The 18344-nt window shown below is 68.0% G+C and overlaps 2 protein-coding genes across 4 annotated transcripts; both read left to right on the top strand.

The window, feature by feature from the left end:
* Positions 1 to 1554: 1554 nt before the first annotated feature.
* FLAD1 (flavin adenine dinucleotide synthetase 1) lies at positions 1555 to 11065 on the top strand. 3 transcript variants are annotated; one of them, XM_075907543.1, is made up of 8 exons: positions 1555 to 1679; positions 2749 to 2971; positions 3708 to 4467; positions 5871 to 6018; positions 7642 to 7740; positions 9578 to 9767; positions 10529 to 10602; positions 10784 to 11065. In XM_075907543.1, the coding sequence occupies exons 2-8, from the start codon at positions 2813 to 2815 to the stop codon at positions 10917 to 10919; spliced, it is 1566 nt and encodes a 521-aa protein (XP_075763658.1). In that variant the 5' UTR covers positions 1555 to 1679; positions 2749 to 2812; the 3' UTR covers positions 10920 to 11065. The 3 variants fall into 3 exon arrangements, with proteins under 3 accessions (XP_075763658.1, XP_075763657.1, XP_075763659.1); XM_075907542.1 differs by having other exon boundaries at positions 1600 to 1707; XM_075907544.1 differs by lacking the exons at positions 1555 to 1679; positions 2749 to 2971 and adding an exon at positions 2988 to 3129.
* A 489-nt stretch (positions 11066 to 11554) lies between these two features.
* Positions 11555 to 13155, top strand: LOC142819726 (uncharacterized). Its single transcript, XM_075908315.1, has 3 exons — positions 11555 to 11573; positions 11689 to 12673; positions 13070 to 13155. The coding sequence occupies exons 1-2, from the start codon at positions 11555 to 11557 to the stop codon at positions 12669 to 12671; spliced, it is 1002 nt and encodes a 333-aa protein (XP_075764430.1). The 3' UTR covers positions 12672 to 12673; positions 13070 to 13155.
* The last annotated feature ends 5189 nt before the right edge of the window (positions 13156 to 18344 follow it).

Genomic DNA, 18344 nt, shown 5'->3' with positions numbered 1-18344 from the left:
TCTGACTTCCTGGTTTCTCGTCAGCCAAGTCACTGCTCCCTTACTGGTGGGGGTGGGAGGGGAGAAATCATGACTGAGCAGTGAAGTAAGGGGATAGTTCAGTGTGTAAATGTGGTCTGGAACCATGTCCCTAGTAAGAGAAGCCAATAGCTACTAGTTCCTCAAGCAGGCTGCCAGAGCTTTCTCCACCTCCTCACTGGTGGCTGTAAGTAGGGCCCCATGGTGCAAGGAGGGAAGGGCCACAAGCCCGTTCCCTGGGCTGCGCCGGGGCAGGGTGTGACGTGGGGCTGTCTGTCTTGTAACCCACTGTTCTCTCCTGGCTGTGTGGTTTGATTCCTGATGATTCACTTCACCTGTGGATTGGCCCAGACACTTACTGCCAGCCTGAGCAGATAAGAAGGCTGTTCCCAGAGAGAGAGGCAAAGGAAGATAGGTGGAGATAGCCACCTGGCTGGGGGGTAGGGTGTGAGAGCTGGGTTGGTCTTGGCTGGGGGGAAGGATGAGGAGATCAGACTAAGTCCAGGACAGCGGGATTCAGGGGCCTGTGAAGCCCCTTCCTCCCCCCGCCTTGGAGGACTAAGGCTGTCTGCCCTGTCTCCTGTGATAACATCAACCAGAGGGTATGGTGTCTTGCTGAGAACCAATACACCTGGGCTACGTCTAGACTGGCAGGATTTCCTGGAAATGTTTTTAATGGAAAAGTTTTCCATTAAAAGCATTTTTGGAAAAGAGCATCTTTTTGTGGAAAAGCGTCCGCGCCAATCTAGAGGCGCTTTTCTGCAAAAAAGCCCCGATTGCCATTTTCGCGATTGGGGCTTTTTTGCGGAAAACAAATCTCAGCTGTCTACACTGGCCCTTTTGTGCAAAAGTTTTGCGCAAGAGGGACTTTTGCCTGAACGGGCGCAGAATAGTATTTCCACAAGAAGCACTGATTTCTTACAGTAGGAAGTCAGTGCTTTTGCGGAAATTCAAGCGGCCAGTGTAGACAGCTGGCAAGTTTTTCCGGAAAAGCGGTTGATTTTCCGGAAAAACTGCCCAGTCTAGACACAGCCCTACTCTACAGGCCGGATGAGAGTTGCATCTGGCTGTGGATGGGGGTGCAGGGTCGGCGACCCCCCTGATATATCAAAGGGTGCACAGGTTTGGTGGCATGGGGCAGGCAGCAAGCGCAGTCTATGCAGTGGGCAGGGTGCATGGCTAGGGTGGGGGTGCATGGCTAGGGTGGCATGGTATGGGGCAGGGGGCATGGCTAGGGTGGCATGGTGTGGGGCAGGCAGCAAGCACAGTCCATGCAGTGAACTGGACACAGGGGAGGGTGCGAGGGTAGGAGCCTATGGGACAAGGAGTGAGCCCAGTCCGCGCAGGAGCCAGGCACCAGGGGGCGCTCAGGGGCCGCAGGTCTGGACACTCCCTCCCGTCAGGGAGCGGGGCCGCCCCCTGTGCATCAGCGCCACCTGCCGGCCGCCAGGACGGTGCCTTCCCGGCGAGCCCCTCTGCCGGCTGCAACGGTTCAGCCCGGCCTGGAGCGCGGCAGGAATCTCCGCCTCAGAACTACGTCACTCCCGGGCGTGTCAAGGCTGGCCAATCAGCGCACTCATAGTGTTCCAGTTTCCTGACTGGCATCGCGACTATCCAATAAAAGGGGAGAGAGCCGAGGCGGCCCGGGGGCGGCACTAGCCGTGAGCAGCGCGACCCGGGGGACGGAAGGTGGTGGGCTCTGATTCCTGGGTGGTCTCTGGCGGGGGGGGGGATTGGGAGCCCGGACTCCTGGGTTCTGTCTGGCTGGGAGGGGAGTGCGGTCCAATGGTTAGAGCGGGGGGGAGGGGCTGGGAGCCAGGACTCCTGGGTTCTGTCTGGCTGGGAGGGGAGTGCGGTCCAATGGTTAGAGCGGTGGGGGCCTGGGAGTCAGGACTCCTGTGTTCTCTTTCTGGCTGGGAGGGGAGTGCGGTCCAATGGTTAGAGCGGGGGGGGGGGGCTGGGAGCCAGGACTCCTGGGTTCTCTCTGGCTGGGAGGGGAGGGGAGTGGGGCCCAGTGGTTAGAGCAGGGGGGGGCTGGGAGCCAGGACTCCTGGGTTCTCTCTCTAGCTGGGAGGGGAGTGGGGCCCAGTGGTTAGAGCGGGGGGGGGGGGCTGGGAGCCAGGACTCCTGGGTTCTCTCTCTAGCTGGGAGGGGAGGGGAGTGGGGCCCAGTGGTTAGAGCAGGGCGGGGGCTGGGAGCCAGGACTCCTGGGTTCTCTCTGGCTGGGAGGGGAGGGGAGTGGGGCCCAGTGGTTAGAGCGGGGGGGGGGGGGCTGGGAGCCAGGACTCCTGGGTTCTCTCTCTAGCTGGGAGGGGAGTGGGGCCCTGTGGTTAGAGCGGGGCGGGGGCTGGGAGCCAGGACTCCTGGGTTCTCTCTGGCTGGGAGGGGAGGGGAGTGGGGCCCAGTGGTTAGAGCAGGGGGGGGCTGGGAGCCAGGACTCCTGGGTTCTCTCTGGCTGGGAGGGGAGGGGAGTGGGGCCCAGTGGTTAGAGCAGGGGGGGGGCTGGGAGCCAGGACTCCTGGTTTCTCTCCCTAGCTGGGGGGGGCTCAGTGGGTCGAGCAGGGGTGTCTGGGCACCAGGACTCCTGGGTTCTTTTCACAGCTATGCCCCCTGCTCCTTGTCTGAGCCTTTGTTTCTGGCTCTCGTACCTGGTCTCCCTCCTCTGGGTTATTTCTCCCCTCCCTGACATGCCCCCGGCCCCCTTGCAAGCGCTCTGGTGTTTGGCTGCAGGTGCTGTGGTCTGGGAGATGCCTGGGGGTCCTCTCTAGCGGAGGAGGCCCGGCTGCCGGCGTCCATGCACTGGGCCCTCAGGATCTGCAAGAGCGTTCTGCGGGCGCCAGGGGCGAGCCAGCCTTCCCGAGCCATGGCTGTGCGGAGCACCGCTCTCCCTGGGCACGACGGCCACGGCGCCGTGACAGCCGGGATCATCATCATCGGAGACGAGATCCTGAAGGTGCTGCGCCGCACCATCCCCCTCATGCCCCAGGCTCCCTGCAGAGATCGGGGCAGTGACTTCTGAGGCTGGCTCTGAACTTTGACTGCCCCCACACGTGGAGCATGGCGGGGGCCCCATTTGGCCCTAAGCTGTCGCAACTCACCCTAGTGTCCCAGGCGAGTTTGGTTCAGGGACCTAGCTGGGACATCCTGCTTATGGGGAGGCCTCAAGGAGCGGCCTGGCAGAAATACCCAGGGTCTGAAAAGTCCCAGCCTCTAGCCCAGAGGTAGGGAACCTACAGCCCAGGGGCTGGCTCTGGCCCCTGGCTTGCCTGGATCCAGCCCCTGAGTCTTAGGGATCCCCAGTACTGGGGAGCCTGCCCGCACGCTCCACCCCCATGCCAGCCCACGGCAGGGCTGGAACACGCAGTCTACTAGGCGCTGGTGTGTGCGGGGAATGTCTTTCTCTTCTCAGTCAGCAGCTGCGTTCGTCGGGGGCCACCTCACGTCACTTGTGTGTGGCCCCCGACTGATTTTTCCGTGGGTCAGCCGCCCTCGACCCAAAAAAGGTTCCCCGCCCCTGCTCTAGCCACTGGTCCCCTCTCCCTCTCTGAGCCCAGCAAACCTGGCTCCCAGCCCCCCTGCTCTATACACTAGCCCCCACTGGAGGCATCTCCTGGTTTGCAGCAGGTGGGCAGTTGTGGTGTACCGCCCCGTTGCTGGCCCAAGGGATCTCACGGTATTTTTATCTCCAGGGCCTCGTCCAGGACACAAACTCTTTCTTCATGTGCCGGAAGCTGCGGTCGCTGGGGGTGAAGGTCGCAAAGATCTCCGTGATCCCCGATGACGTCGACGCCATTGCCGCGGAGATCTCCTCCTTTGCGGCCAGGTTCACCTACGTGCTGACGGCGGGGGGCATCGGCCCCACGCACGACGACGTGACCTTTGAGGCGGTGGCCAAAGCCTTCGGGGAGCAGGTGCGCCCCCACCCAGAGCTGGTCGCCCTGGTGCACCGCTTCTTCGGCAAGACGGACGTGGGTTGCCCCGAGATGAAGCTGGCGCGTGTGCCCGAGTCCTCGCTGCTGAACTACGGCACGGACAAGAGGACGGGCGATGCCCTGAAATACCCCCTCGTCAGCGTGCGCAACGTCTACGTCTTCCCGGGCATCCCGGTGCTGATGGAGCGGGCGCTGGAGGGGCTCGGCCATCTCTTCCGCAACGAGCGGACCCGCTTCCATTCCCGAGAGCTCTACGTCAGCGCCGACGAGACGCTCCTGGCCCCCCTGCTCAACCAGGCCAACGCCTGCTTCGGGAGCCACACGCAGCTGGGCTCCTACCCCGACTGGGTCAACAACTACTACCGCGTCAAGCTGACCCTGGACTCGGAGTCTGAGCAGCACCTGGAGGAAGCCTACAGCTTCCTGCTGCAGAACCTGCCGCCGGCAGTGATCGTACCCCTTGTGACAGACCCTGTGGCGCGGGCGGCCACGGACGTGTATGCCCTGGCGGAGTCTGGTACGGCCTGGCTGGAGTAGCTACAACCCCCGGGCGGGTAACACGGGCACCCAGCTCCTTGGTGCTTCCCACCTGCCGGCCTGAGCCTGGCCCTGCAGGAAGCAGCTTGAAGAGGGAGTGGAGGAGCGGGTTGGTGCCCACGCTCCGTCACACCTGGGCCCCTGGGGAGGCAGCCAGCCCTCGAGGGCCTGGATCTGAGCACCAGTCGGGCTGCAGGCTGGCGCCTGGCTCCTTTTGCACAGGCCGGTTGCCGCTGGGTGTCGCTGGGCTGGGCTGGAGAGGGAGCTGCCTGACCTTGTGCTCCCCGCATTGGCCTGGGATCTGAGTTCAAACCCCCGCTCTGCCACTGGCTCGGTGTGACTTGGGCCTCTCTCTTCCCTGGCAAGAAAAGCAGCCCCTCCGCTCAGCCTGGGTGCTCCCTGGACAGGCTGTGTGGCCGGGCAGCGCCTGACCCCGTGGGTGTGGAGCTCACGATGGGGAAAGGGGCTCTGGAGCCGCCCTGCGCTTGGGCCTCCGGCAGGCCTCGGCACTGCACTGGGTGTTGCCAGGCTAGTGTGTGCTCCCCCTTGGCGTTGGCAGAACTCGGCTGTGGGTGGCATAGGCTGGGCCAGTCCTGGGCACTAGCTCCGTGGTGCCGCCGAGGCCTCTTGCCAGCAGGGCTGTGAGAGATCCCCAGTGCAGCGCGAGCCTTCAGGTCACGCCTCTTCCCCCGGCGTGGCTGGGCCTGGCTCTCAGGACCGGGGTTGCTCACCCCACTCAGACCCCCCACCACAAAGCCGGGCAGAGACGGTCCCTTTTCGCATAGCCCTGGGGGACGGGTGGTGAGCGCCAAGCGGCATGGGGAGCTGGGGGGCGCTCACAGCCCCCCCGCCAGAAATGTAACCAGCAGCCTCCCAGATGGGACTCCAGGCTTGGACCTAGCATGCCGGCCGAGTCTGCCTCGTCCCCGGGGGGCTCCGAGCTCCACTCGGGATGCTGAGTTGCGTGTAATCAGCTAGTCGAGTTGTCGATGGAATTTCCGTCGCCTACTCGATTAGTCGATAGGGGGGAGCAGCGGAGCCGCGGCAGGCTTAGCTCCGGGCGCCTGGCTCGGAATCCATCTCAAAGGCAGCGGCGAAGCGGGGGACTGGGTGCGAGCCGGGAATCAGCTGATTCTCAGCTCACGCCTGGTCCCAGCTACGCTGCTGCCTTCCCTACCCCCCAGATGATGCTGGGGGGAACCAGCTTTTAAGCCAGCCCCCCCACCGGCTCCTGCTCCCCCGCTTGCTGCCTCTCTGATAGAGGCAGCAATGGGGGGGGGGGGAAGCGACTAGTCGCTCACATCCCTGAGCCCAGTCCCCCCTGGAGACCCCAGGGCAGCACCCAGATTGCTCCAGCCCCCCAATGCCTCTCCTCCGCGGCAGGTTCCGCCCTGGGCCAGAAGGTGGCAGCAGCGCTCCGGACCCTGGAAGAGGCCTTGGATCGGTTCCGCCTGGCCCAGATCTGCGTGGGTTTCAACGGGGGCAAGGACTGCACGGCCCTGCTGCACCTGTTCCACGCCGCTGTGCAGAGGTACCCGCTCGCAGGCCAGCCCGGCAGGGCAGCAGCACCTGGGGTGGGAGGCAGGACTCTGGGGCTCTGTTCCCAGCTCAGGGAGGGGAGGAGGCTCCGGGGGGGACCTTAGAAATGTTGCCAGTCCAGCCCCCTGCGAGGCAGGACCAAGGCATCCTGGACCGTCCCTGCTGGGTTTGTCCAACTTCCAGAGAAATCTGCGGTGGCAGAGTCCACAGCCCCTGGTCTGCGAGTTGCAGATGAGCCCCCGGCAGCCCGCGGCCACTTGTCCTGCCTCCTGGGAGCATGGCGAGCAGCCGATCTCGAGAGCAGCCTTGCAGGCCGTTCCCGTGGCCCCCTCCGCTGGCGTCTCCCAGGGCTGGCCGTGCCCGGTTCTTCCCCTTTCCTCACGGGTCAGGTTTTCTAAACCTTTGCTCAGGGTTGTGGCTGCCCCTCTGGGCCCTCCAGTTTCACCCGCATTCCTGAAAGCGCCGCCCCCCGATCTGGATGGGGGCTGAGCACCGCCGGGCAAAGCAGGCCGGCTACCGGCTGCATCGCGCACTCCCCGGCTTGCTTTTGGCCCTGCTGGGTTTGTGGTCCCCACTCAGACCCTTCCGGCCCTGCGGCCGCTCACACGGGGATTCCCTGGGCAGCTGGGCGTTTGGGCTTCCCGCCCGACGCGTGCGCTTTGCTGATTTCAGCGGAATGCTCCATTTCATCAAGGCCCGCTTGGGCTAACGCCCCCCCTCCCGCCGCCAAGTGCGTGTAACCCCTCCCAGCTTGGGGTCCGGCAGGTATTTTCTGAGCACACGCTCCATGCCGTTATCCCAGTCAGCGTGGTACCAGGCCCGGCCCCTGTAGGGCCGACCAGCTACGCCCTCCCGACCTGCCAGCAAGCCGCTGTCAGCTGCTGTTTGAGGCCAGCTTTGCAGCCCCTAGCCCCCGGCTTGCCTGTGAGCGCGCCAGGGGCCTGCCAGGAGCCTGACTAAGGCCAGATCGCTCGCCTCCCCGGCTCCCAGGGCCAACCTGGGGATGTGTGGGCCCTGGCGGCCCCACGGCAGCCGGGGAGGACGGTGATTTTTCGAGCTGGGATCTTGCGATCTGCGGCAGCCCGCTGACGAAACCGTAGCAACGTGAGGCCTTGTCCACTCACACCGGCCGTTCAGGGACCGGAGGGGAAATGGCTGTGGAATGGCTCTTTCCCTGGTGCTCAGCGCCAGCGGGGCTTTTCGCATGTCACTTCCCTAGCTCCTCTGCGGAGGAAGCAGGGCCGCAGGCCAGGGACGGGCAGAGGCGGGTGGGTGGACGTTGAGACCCAGCGGTGCCCCACGTTTTCGGGTGCCCTACGCAGCTGCCTATTCTGCGTATGGGGCGGACAGCCCTGCCTGCTCCCCCATCTACTGGGCTGGTCACAGCTTGTTTGCAACCAATCCATGGTGGCTGCTCCGGGCCTCACCAACCGATAGTCCAGGCTCTGTGCCGGGATCAGGGCTGGTCCGACAGGTGCATAGTTCAGGTCCCGGCCCTGCTACAGGCCTCGTCTTGGGGCCTCAACTCTCATGTCCTCGTGGGCGGGGCTGATCCCCCCCCAGTGATCAGTGGGGAGCGGCGGCTGGGCTCGGTGACGGCCGTGTCTCTCTCCAGGCGATTCCCGGAGCGGAAGGAGAAGGTGCCGGTGCTCTATATCCGTGTCGTGTCCCCCTTCCCCGAGATGGAGCAGTTCATTCAGGCCACCGTGCAGAGGTGAGGGGGTTCCCCGCTTCCCTGCCCCGACACAACCCGGGCAGGCGGGTGGGCTAACCACAGTGCCCGGCGCGTCGGGGTCCCCCCGATCCTGCACCCCCGGAGCAGCAAGAACAGACCCCGCCAGCCAGTAGACCAGAGAGGGGTTATTGCTTCTCTGGGACACAGCCCAGCACAGACGGGACGTGGCTACAGGAGTCAGGGCCAAGATGCCTCAGACCCTTGGGGGAGGGGATCCATCGCCCCCTCAGCACCCAGCTTAGTCTGTCCCAGCCAGAAACTGCCTCGCACCCAGGCCCTGCCCCCAGCCAGGTGGCATCTCCCCCTCCCTCCCTTTGTCTCTCCCTCTGGGAAGCGCTTTGCTAACTGCTCAGGCTGGGCCGAAGTGTCCGGGCCAATCCACAGGTGGGTGAGTCCGTGGGAATCGCACCTCCCAGCGCAGGGGACCCGGGTTACAGAGCAGACCCCCCCACTAGTCACACCGGGCGAGTTGGCCGGAGAGCACGTGGCCAGCCTTCGAGCTGACACGCCAGGCTGCGGCTCGGGGGGCGCTGGCCTCGCCCAGCGGTCAGAGTGCTTAGTGGGTCAGCAAACCCATGGCCAAGGGTGAGCCGGTCGCCCTGCCTGGGCGCCGTGGAAAGGCCCCTCTCCAAAGGCTCCGAGACAGAAGCAGGCGGTCGGGGGCGAGGAGCGGTCGGGACAGGAGCCGGCTAAAGGCCAGGGACGAGCAGTCAGGGTTTTGCAGTGGGCCGAGGTAGGAGCAGGGTCCTTCAGGGGTTTGTACTGGGACCAGCGCTGGCCCGTGGATTCATACGGGGTCTGGGAACAGGGCAGCAGCGAGGGGGCCAGGTCTGGCGATGTTCCTAAATTCCTGGAGATTGTCAAGTCAAAGGGCTTAGACAGGGACTGGCAAACCTCGTCCCAACGATGCAGAGAAAACGATGGGTCCCAATTGGCTGCCACCACTCAAGGGAAATGAAAGATCGGGGCGCCGTGGGGAAGGGGGGGGGCTCTAAAGATCTGCTCCGTGTGCAGTCGAGAACAGAAGGTTGGGAACCATTAGGAAAGGGACTCCGAAATATACCGTCCCCAGGAATCCATGGCACCCCATGCAACGTCCCTTCTAATCTTTTCCATCCATGTGTGGAATAAATGTGATGTGCGCTGTGCACCACCCGCAGAAACGGCGGCCGCGCGGTGGGCGCTCTGTTATAGCTGGGCGGCATCCGCATCTCCCCTGAGTGGCCGCCGAGCACCCAGCTTCCCGGAAACCCGGCCCCCGCGCCGTGAGCACCGCGTGCTGTTCCGCTCACCCCCTTGGGGAAGGTTATAACGGGACGGGGAAGGTTCAGAGGGTGGACAGGCAGGGGCGGCTGCTCCGCCTAGAAAGGAGGGGCCTGGAGGGGGCCGTGACGGAGGTCTGTCGGGGGGAAGCAACCAGGGAAGTGTCTCTTACCCCTCCCCCTGCCACGAGACCCAGGGTCGCCCAGGGAGATTAAGCCCAAGTCGGCCTGCGGGCCTCGTGAAGGCCAGAGGAGACGGCTCAGTCCCTGGGTGGGAGCCAGGGCGGTCGGGGACGGCCTGCTCGGGGAGCCCTGGCCCTCTGCGACGCCACGGGAGGGCTCCCCGGATGCTGGTTGTTCCCCGGGAAGCCTCCGGCACCGGCCGCTGTCAGCAGACCGGTCACTGGGCTGGCTGGAGCCTTGCCCGGAGCCAGGCTGGCTCTTCAGCCGCTCTTGGGAACCAGCCAGTTGACTGGGGCAGGGGCCCTGACAGCCCCATGGGTCCCCCCCCCACACACATTGTCCCCCCCAAACACACCTTTTCTGCGTGCCAGGTACGACCTCCACCTCTACACGGTGCAGGGCCCCTTCCAGCAGGCGCTCGCGGACCTGAAGGCCCAGCACCCGCAGGTGCAGGCTGTGCTGATGGGCACGCGGCGGACCGACCCCTACTCCCACACGCTGGCGCCCATGTGTCTGACCGACCCCGGCTGGCCCGAGTACATGCGGGTGAACCCCCTGCTGGTGCGTGGGGCGCGGGCTGCAGCTGGCGGGGGAGAGAAGCCGGGTTTGAGCACGAGGCAGGGAGCCGGGACTCCTGGGGTCTTTCCCGGCAGGGGTGGGCAGTGGGCTCTAGTGGTTAGAGCAGGAGGGGGCTGGGAGGGGCACTTCCCCCTGCTCTGCCTCTCCTGTCCCCACAGCGTCCTGCCACCTGCCCTGGGAGCCCCAACTCTGCTCCCCATTGGACCTGTTCCCAGGCTCTTTCTCTAGCCCCCCTGTGTGCCCCCGTCTGGGCCCCGTGGCTCCCCGCTCCCCGTGTGCCCCGGCCTGGTCCCTGTGGGTCCCTGCCCCTGTGTGCCCCCATCTGGGCCCCGTGGCTCCCTGCCCCCCGTGTGCCTCCGTCTGGGCCCCGTGGCTCCCCCCCCCACGTGTGCCTCCGTCTGGGCTCTGTGGCTCCCCACCCCCGGTGTGCCCCGGCCTGGTCCCTGTGGGTCCCCACCCCCCCTTATGTGCTCCCATCTGGGCCCTGTGGCTCCCCGCCCCCCTTACCCCCGTCTGGGCCCCGTGGCTCCCCACCCTGCTGTGCAGTGCCCTGTTACCTTGCTGGGGGGGGGGGATGGATGTGTGAGAGGGGGAAGGTGCTGGGGGACCCGATGCCTTTGGGTAGGGACACCCGTGGCTTGGGGCAGAAAGTGGCCAACTCCCGCAGCCGGCCTTACTCCCGGGGGGGGGGGGGGAGCCACGTGCCATGGGCGGCTGCAGCGCGCTCTCCCTTCCGCCTCCAGGACTGGACGTACCGGGACATCTGGCAGTTCCTGCGCACGCTCTTCGTCCCCTACTGCATCCTGTACGACAAGGGGTAAGAGCCCCGCTCGGGCGCCCTGCCAGGGCTCTGGACCCCAGGAGCAGGCAGCTGCCCGGGGGCTGGGCAGCGTGGGAGAGGAGGCGGGGCCAGACGTACCCCAGCCGGCTCTGGGCAGGGCCTTTCCACGGGGCACCGCCTGGCACGAGGACCCACTGTGCCCCCTCCCCCCTTGCAGCTACACCTCGCTGGGGAGCATGAGCAACACGCAGAAGAACCCGGCGCTGCGCTCCGCCGACGCGCTGGGCCGGGAGCGCTACGGGCCCGCCTACCTGCTGGAGAACGAGGAGGAGGAGCGCACCTCGCGCCAGTGAGGGGCAGCCGGGCGGGCGCCCGCCACAAGACCCCCCGTGCAGCGGGGACCTGGGCGGAGCACGGCCATTGCCCTGGCCCCGCCTCTGCCTGGTGCCACCCGCGGGCACTGCCCCCGGGGGACGCCGAATAAACCTGCTGCGCTCAGTCTCCTGCCTGTGTCTCCTGCCGGCGCCCGGGGGGAGCATGTGGCACAGCAGGGGGTCCCGGGGGCAGCCCCCAGCCAGGGCCAGTCGCAGGGACAGCTCCCCTCTGGCGCCGCGTCTCCGCATTCCTGGGTGAGTGCCCGGCCCGGGGCCCAGCGCCCACAGGGTGACTCCAGGCGTAGGAGAGGTACGGGGGGTATGATGGGTCACGTGCCCCCCTCGATCTCACTGCCCCCGCGCCCGGGTCACGTCCCACCAGGGGGGCTCCCCCCGCCCGCCCGGGCCCCACGCTGTGTCCGGGGGGCCCTGCTGGAGGCTCCCCAGCCGGCTGAGTTGGGTTGGAGGCCAGGCCCACGGGGGCAGCGCCCCTCCCCCACTGGCCTGGGGCTGGATTGACCAGCCCTTTGAGAGCAAAGAATCCAGCAGCTTCCAGCGTTTGCACAACGGGCCAGGCTGGGTCACCCGCCCCCGGCACAGCTCATCCCTGCGCCATGCACCTCCTGGGCAGACGCCTGGCCTGGCCGTCCCGCTTCCCCCCGGCCCCCCTGGCCCCTCACCCCCTGCAACGGGCAGGTCGGGGCTTGGGGCTGCTGGGGCCCCTCTCCAAAGACCCCGTGGGGCTGAGTCTCCGCTACTGGCTGCTGGACGCCCTGCGGGAGTGTGTGTACTTGCTGCTGTGCTGCTGGTGCATCAAGGAGCTGCTGGACTAGCCTGTCTGGTCCCTTGCGGGAGCGCGCGGAGGCCCGGCCCTGCCTCTGGACGCCCTGCGGGAGCGCGCGGGCGCCCGGCCCTGCCTGTGGACGCCCTGCGGGAGCGCGCGGGCGCCCGGCCCTGCCTCTGGACGCCCTGCGGGAGCGCGCGGGCGCCCGGCCCTGCCTCTGGACGCCCTGCGGGAGCGCGCGGACGCCCGGCCCTGCCTCTGGACGCCCCGCGGGAGCGCGCGGGCGCCCGGCCCTGCCTCTGGACGCCCCGCGGGAGCGCGCGGGCGCCCGGCCCTGCCTCTGGACGCCCCGCGGGAGCGCGCGGACGCCCGGCCCTGCCTCTGGACGCCCTGCGGGAGCGCGCGGACGCCCGGCCCTGCCTCTGGACGCCCTGCGGGAGCGCGCGGACGCCCGGCCCTGCCTCTGGACGCCCTGCGGGAGCGCGCGGACGCCCGGCCCTGCCTCTGGACGCCCTGCGGGAGCGCGCGGGCGCCCGGCCCTGCCTCTGGACGCCCTGCGGGAGCGCGCGGACGCCCGGCCCTGCCTCTGGACGCCCTGCGGGAGCGCGCGGGCGCCCGGCCCTGCCTCTGGACGCCCTGCGGGAGCGCGCGGGCGCCCGGCCCTGCCTCTGGACGCCCTGCGGGAGCGCGCGGGCGCCCGGCCCTGCCTCTGGACGCCCTGCGGGAGCGCGCGGGCGCCCGGCCCTGCCTCTGGACGCCCTGCGGGAGCGCGCGGACGCCCGGCCCTGCCTCTGGACGCCCTGCGGGAGCGCGCGGACGCCCGGCTGTGCTGGTGTGTTGGGGATCAGTGCCGTGTGCCATTCTACCATGTGCTTGTCCTCCCTCGCCTGGCCCCGAGCAGACAGCGCCCCCTCCAGAGGGTCCCTCTTGACGCCCTGAGTCTGTAACGGTGAGTACGGACGTCCCCAGGCCCGGGACTGGTCAGAGTGCGGCTGGGGTGCGAGCCCCTTTGCGGGGGCCCAGAGCCAGCAGTGCCACTGGCCACGCCGGGACGTCTCTACCCCCCATCACCCGTGCCTGTGGCTCTAGCAGCCAGCAGTGAAGGGGTCAGGTGTACAGCCTCTCCAGGGGTGCAGTGCAGCGCTCTGGGGCACCTCCCTTCCCAAATGCCCCCAGCCTGGCCTGGGCGCTCTTTGCCCCATGCTGCGGGGGCTGGCGGCCAGGAGGAGTGGGCGTGGCTCAGCCCCCCCCCTTGGTGGGGCCCAGTGGGAGGCGCTGTCATGGGGGGGGGGGGGGGAGAGCTGTGTCCAGGCTGCATTGATTGGCTTTGTTTTCTTCCCTCTAGCTGGAATCCCGGCTCTCCAGCCCTGACGGGAATGGGACTCCATGGGGGACCCGGCCAGCGCTCCCCAATAAACAGCCAATGTGTGACCCCCCCGAGTGCTGATTGTGTGTGGGGGGGGAGGGTCCTGACCAAGGCTCTGGGCTGAGTTTCCTGCCCTGCTCCTGTTTATCCAACTTTTCCTTCCTGTGCTGGGGACATTGTCTGTCAGCGACGGCCCAGCCCCCCGCGTGGGAGGGCAGGGGTCCCTCGCCCAGCACCCGGGGACCCGCTCTGACGCTGGCACGGACGGGAACGTGGCCCCCGGAGGGCCAAAGGCCCAGGGCCTGCCTCACCCCCCTCTGCTCTACCCACTAGGCCCCTCTCCCCTGCCAGGGACAGAGCCCAGGAGTCCTGGGTGTCAGCCGCCCTCCCCTCTGCTCTACCCACTAGGCCCCTCTCCCCTGCCAGGGACAGAGCCCAGGAGTCCTGGGTGTCAGCCACCCTCCCCTCTGCTCTACCCACTAGGCCCCTCTCCCCTGCCAGGGACAGAGCCCAGGAGTCCTGGGTGTCAGCCACCCTCCCCTCTGCTCTACCCACTAGGCCCCTCTCCCCTGCCAGGGACAGAGCCCAGGAGTCCTGGGTGTCAGCCGCCCTCCCCTCTGCTCTACCCACTGGGCCCCGCTCCCCTGCCAGGGACAGAGCCCAGGAGTCCTGGGTGTCAGCCGCCCTCCCCTCTGCTCTACCCACTGGGCCCCGCTCCCCTGCCAGGGACAGAGCCCAGGAGTCCTGGGTGTCAGCCACCCTCCCCTCTGCTCTACCCACTGGGCCCCGCTCCCCTGCCAGGGACAGAGCCCAGGAGTCCTGGGTGTCAGCCACCCTCCCCTCTGCTCTACCCACTAGGCCCCTCTCCCCTGCCAGGGACAGAGCCCAGGAGTCCTGGGTGTCAGCCGCCCTCCCCTCTGCTCTACCCACTGGGCCCCGCTCCCCTGCCAGGGACAGAGCCCAGGAGTCCTGGGTGTCAGCCACCCTCCCCTCTGCTCTACCCACTAGGCCCCGCTCCCCTGCCAGGGACAGAGCCCAGGAGTCCTGGGTGTCAGCCACCCTCCCCTCTGCTCTACCCACTGGGCCCCGCTCCCCTGCCAGGGACAGAGCCCAGGAGTCCTGGGTGTCAGCCACCCTCCCCTCTGCTCTACCCACTGGGCCCCGCTCGCCTGCCAGGGACAGAGCCCAGGAGTCCTGGGTGTCAGCCACCCTCCCCTCTGCTCTACCCACTGGGCCCCGCTCGGCTGCCAGGGACAGAGCCCAGGAGTCCTGGGTGTCAGCCACCCTCCCCTCTGCTCTACCCACTGGGCCCCTCTCCCCTGCCAGGGACAGAGCCCAGGAGTCCTGGGTGTCAGCCACCCTCCCCTCTGCTCTACCCACTGGGCCCCGCTCCCCTGCCAGGGACAGAGCCCAGGAGTCCTGGGTGTCAGCCACCCTCCCCTCTGCTCTACCCACTGGGCCCCGCTCCCCTGCCAGGGACAGAGCCCAGGAGTCCTGGGTGTCAGCCACCCTCCCCTCTGCTCTACCCACTGGGCCCCGCTCCCCTGCCAGGGACAGAGCCCAGGAGTCCTGGGTGTCAGCCACCCTCCCCTCTGCTCTACCCACTGGGCCCCGCTCCCCTGCCAGGGACAGAGCCCAGGAGTCCTGGGTGTCAGCCGCCCTCCCCTCTGCTCTACCCACTGGGCCCCGCTCCCCTGCCAGGGACAGAGCCCAGGAGTCCTGGGTGTCAGCCACCCTCCCCTCTGCTCTACCCACTGGGCCCCGCTCCCCTGCCAGGGACAGAGCCCAGGAGTCCTGGGTGTCAGCCACCCTCCCCTCTGCTCTACCCACTGGGCCCCGCTCCCCTGCCAGGGACAGAGCCCAGGAGTCCTGGGTGTCAGCCTCCCTCCCCTCTGCTCTACCCACTGGGCCCCGCTCCCCTGCCAGGGACAGAGCCCAGGAGTCCTGGGTGTCAGCCACCCTCCCCTCTGCTCTACCCACTAGGCCCCTCTCCCCTGCCAGGGACAGAGCCCAGGAGTCCTGGGTGTCAGCCACCCTCCCCTCTGCTCTACCCACTGGGCCCCGCTCCCCTGCCAGGGACAGAGCCCAGGAGTCCTGGGTCTCAGCCGCCCTCCCCTCTGCTCTACCCACTGGGCCCCTCTCCCCTGCCAGGGACAGAGCCCAGGAGTCCTGGGTGTCAGCCTCCCTCCCCTCTGCTCTACCCACTGGGCCCCGCTCGCCTGCCAGGGACAGAGCCCAGGAGTCCTGGGTGTCAGCCACCCTCCCCTCTGCTCTACCCACTGGGCCCCGCTCCCCTGCCAGGGACACAGCCCAGGAGTCCTGGGTGTCAGCCACCCTCCCCTCTGCTCTACCCACTGGGCCCCGCTCCCCTGCCAGGGACAGAGCCCAGGAGTCCTGGGTGTCAGCCACCCTCCCCTCTGCTCTACCCACTGGGCCCCGCTCCCCTGCCAGGGACAGAGCCCAGGAGTCCTGGGTGTCAGCCACCCTCCCCTCTGCTCTACCCACTGGGCCCCGCTCCCCTGCCAGGGACACAGCCCAGGAGTCCTGGGTGTCAGCCACCCTCCCCTCTGCTCTACCCACTGGGCCCCGCTCCCCTGCCAGGGACAGAGCCCAGGAGTCCTGGGTGTCAGCCACCCTCCCCTCTGCTCTACCCACTGGGCCCCGCTCCCCTGCCAGGGACAGAGCCCAGGAGTCCTGGGTGTCAGCCACCCTCCCCTCTGCTCTACCCACTGGGCCCCGCTCCCCTGCCAGGGACACAGCCCAGGAGTCCTGGGTGTCAGCCACCCTCCCCTCTGCTCTACCCACTGGGCCCCGCTCCCCTGCCAGGGACACAGCCCAGGAGTCCTGGGTGTCAGCCACCCTCCCCTCTGCTCTACCCACTAGGCCCCTCTCCCCTGCCAGGGACAGAGCCCAGGAGTCCTGGGTGTCAGCCACCCTCCCCTCTGCTCTACCCACTGGGCCCCGCTCCCCTGCCAGGGACAGAGCCCAGGAGTCCTGGGTGTCAGCCACCCTCCCCTCTGCTCTACCCACTGGGCCCCGCTCCCCTGCCAGGGACAGAGCCCAGGAGTCCTGGGTGTCAGCCACCCTCCCCTCTGCTCTACCCACTAGGCCCCTCTCCCCTGCCAGGGACAGAGCCCAGGAGTCCTGGGTGTCAGCCACCCTCCCCTCTGCTCTACCCACTGGGCCCCGCTCCCCTGCCAGGGACAGAGCCCAGGAGTCCTGGGTGTCAGCCACCCTCCCCTCTGCTCTACCCACTGGGCCCCGCTCCCCTGCCAGGGACACAGCCCAGGAGTCCTGGGTGTCAGCCACCCTCCCCTCTGCTCTACCCACTGGGCCCCGCTCCCCTGCCAGGGACACAGCCCAGGAGTCCTGGGTGTCAGCCACCCTCCCCTCTGCTCTACCCACTAGGCCCCTCTCCCCTGCCAGGGACAGAGCCCAGGAGTCCTGGGTGTCAGCCACCCTCCCCTCTGCTCTACCCACTAGGCCCCTCTCCCCTGCCAGGGACAGAGCCCAGGAGTCCTGGGTGTCAGCCACCCTCCCCTCTGCTCTACCCACTGGGCCCCGCTCCCTGCCAGGGACAGAGCCCAGGAGTCCTGGGTGTCAGCCACCCTCCCCTCTGCTCTACCCACTGGGCCCCGCTCCCTGCCAGGGACAGAGCCCAGGAGTCCTGGGTGTCAGCCACCCTCCCCTCTGCTCTACCCACTGGGCCCCGCTCCCCTGCCAGGGACAGAGCCCAGGAGTCCTGGGTGTCAGCCGCCCTCCCCTCTGCTCTACCCACTGGGCCCCGCTCCCCTGCCAGGGACAGAGCCCAGGAGTCCTGGGTGTCAGCCACCCTCCCCTCTGCTCTACCCACTGGGCCCCGCTCCCCTGCCAGGGACAGAGCCCAGGAGTCCTGGGTGTCAGCCACCCTCCCCTCTGCTCTACCCACTGGGCCCCGCTCCCCTGCCAGGGACAGAGCCCAGGAGTCCTGGGTGTCAGCCTCCCTCCCCTCTGCTCTACCCACTGGGCCCCGCTCCCCTGCCAGGGACAGAGCCCAGGAGTCCTGGGTGTCAGCCACCCTCCCCTCTGCTCTACCCACTAGGCCCCTCTCCCCTGCCAGGGACAGAGCCCAGGAGTCCTGGGTGTCAGCCACCCTCCCCTCTGCTCTACCCACTGGGCCCCGCTCCCCTGCCAGGGACAGAGCCCAGGAGTCCTGGGTCTCAGCCGCCCTCCCCTCTGCTCTACCCACTGGGCCCCTCTCCCCTGCCAGGGACAGAGCCCAGGAGTCCTGGGTGTCAGCCTCCCTCCCCTCTGCTCTACCCACTGGGCCCCGCTCCCCTGCCAGGGACACAGCCCAGGAGTCCTGGGTGTCAGCCACCCTCCCCTCTGCTCTACCCACTGGGCCCCGCTCCCCTGCCAGGGACAGAGCCCAGGAGTCCTGGGTGTCAGCCACCCTCCCCTCTGCTCTACCCACTGGGCCCCGCTCCCCTGCCAGGGACAGAGCCCAGGAGTCCTGGGTGTCAGCCACCCTCCCCTCTGCTCTACCCACTGGGCCCCGCTCCCCTGCCAGGGACACAGCCCAGGAGTCCTGGGTGTCAGCCACCCTCCCCTCTGCTCTACCCACTGGGCCCCGCTCCCCTGCCAGGGACACAGCCCAGGAGTCCTGGGTGTCAGCCACCCTCCCCTCTGCTCTACCCACTAGGCCCCTCTCCCCTGCCAGGGACAGAGCCCAGGAGTCCTGGGTGTCAGCCACCCTCCCCTCTGCTCTACCCACTGGGCCCCGCTCCCCTGCCAGGGACAGAGCCCAGGAGTCCTGGGTGTCAGCCACCCTCCCCTCTGCTCTACCCACTGGGCCCCGCTCCCCTGCCAGGGACAGAGCCCAGGAGTCCTGGGTGTCAGCCACCCTCCCCTCTGCTCTACCCACTAGGCCCCTCTCCCCTGCCAGGGACAGAGCCCAGGAGTCCTGGGTGTCAGCCACCCTCCCCTCTGCTCTACCCACTGGGCCCCGCTCCCCTGCCAGGGACAGAGCCCAGGAGTCCTGGGTGTCAGCCACCCTCCCCTCTGCTCTACCCACTGGGCCCCGCTCCCCTGCCAGGGACACAGCCCAGGAGTCCTGGGTGTCAGCCACCCTCCCCTCTGCTCTACCCACTGGGCCCCGCTCCCCTGCCAGGGACACAGCCCAGGAGTCCTGGGTGTCAGCCACCCTCCCCTCTGCTCTACCCACTAGGCCCCTCTCCCCTGCCAGGGACAGAGCCCAGGAGTCCTGGGTGTCAGC

Source organism: Pelodiscus sinensis, chromosome 24 (genome assembly GCF_049634645.1).
Source record: "Pelodiscus sinensis isolate JC-2024 chromosome 24, ASM4963464v1, whole genome shotgun sequence".
NCBI lineage: Eukaryota > Metazoa > Chordata > Testudines > Trionychidae > Pelodiscus > Pelodiscus sinensis.
The sequence above is the reverse complement of the archived record's forward strand: the minus strand, read 5'-3'. Positions and strand labels throughout refer to the sequence as shown.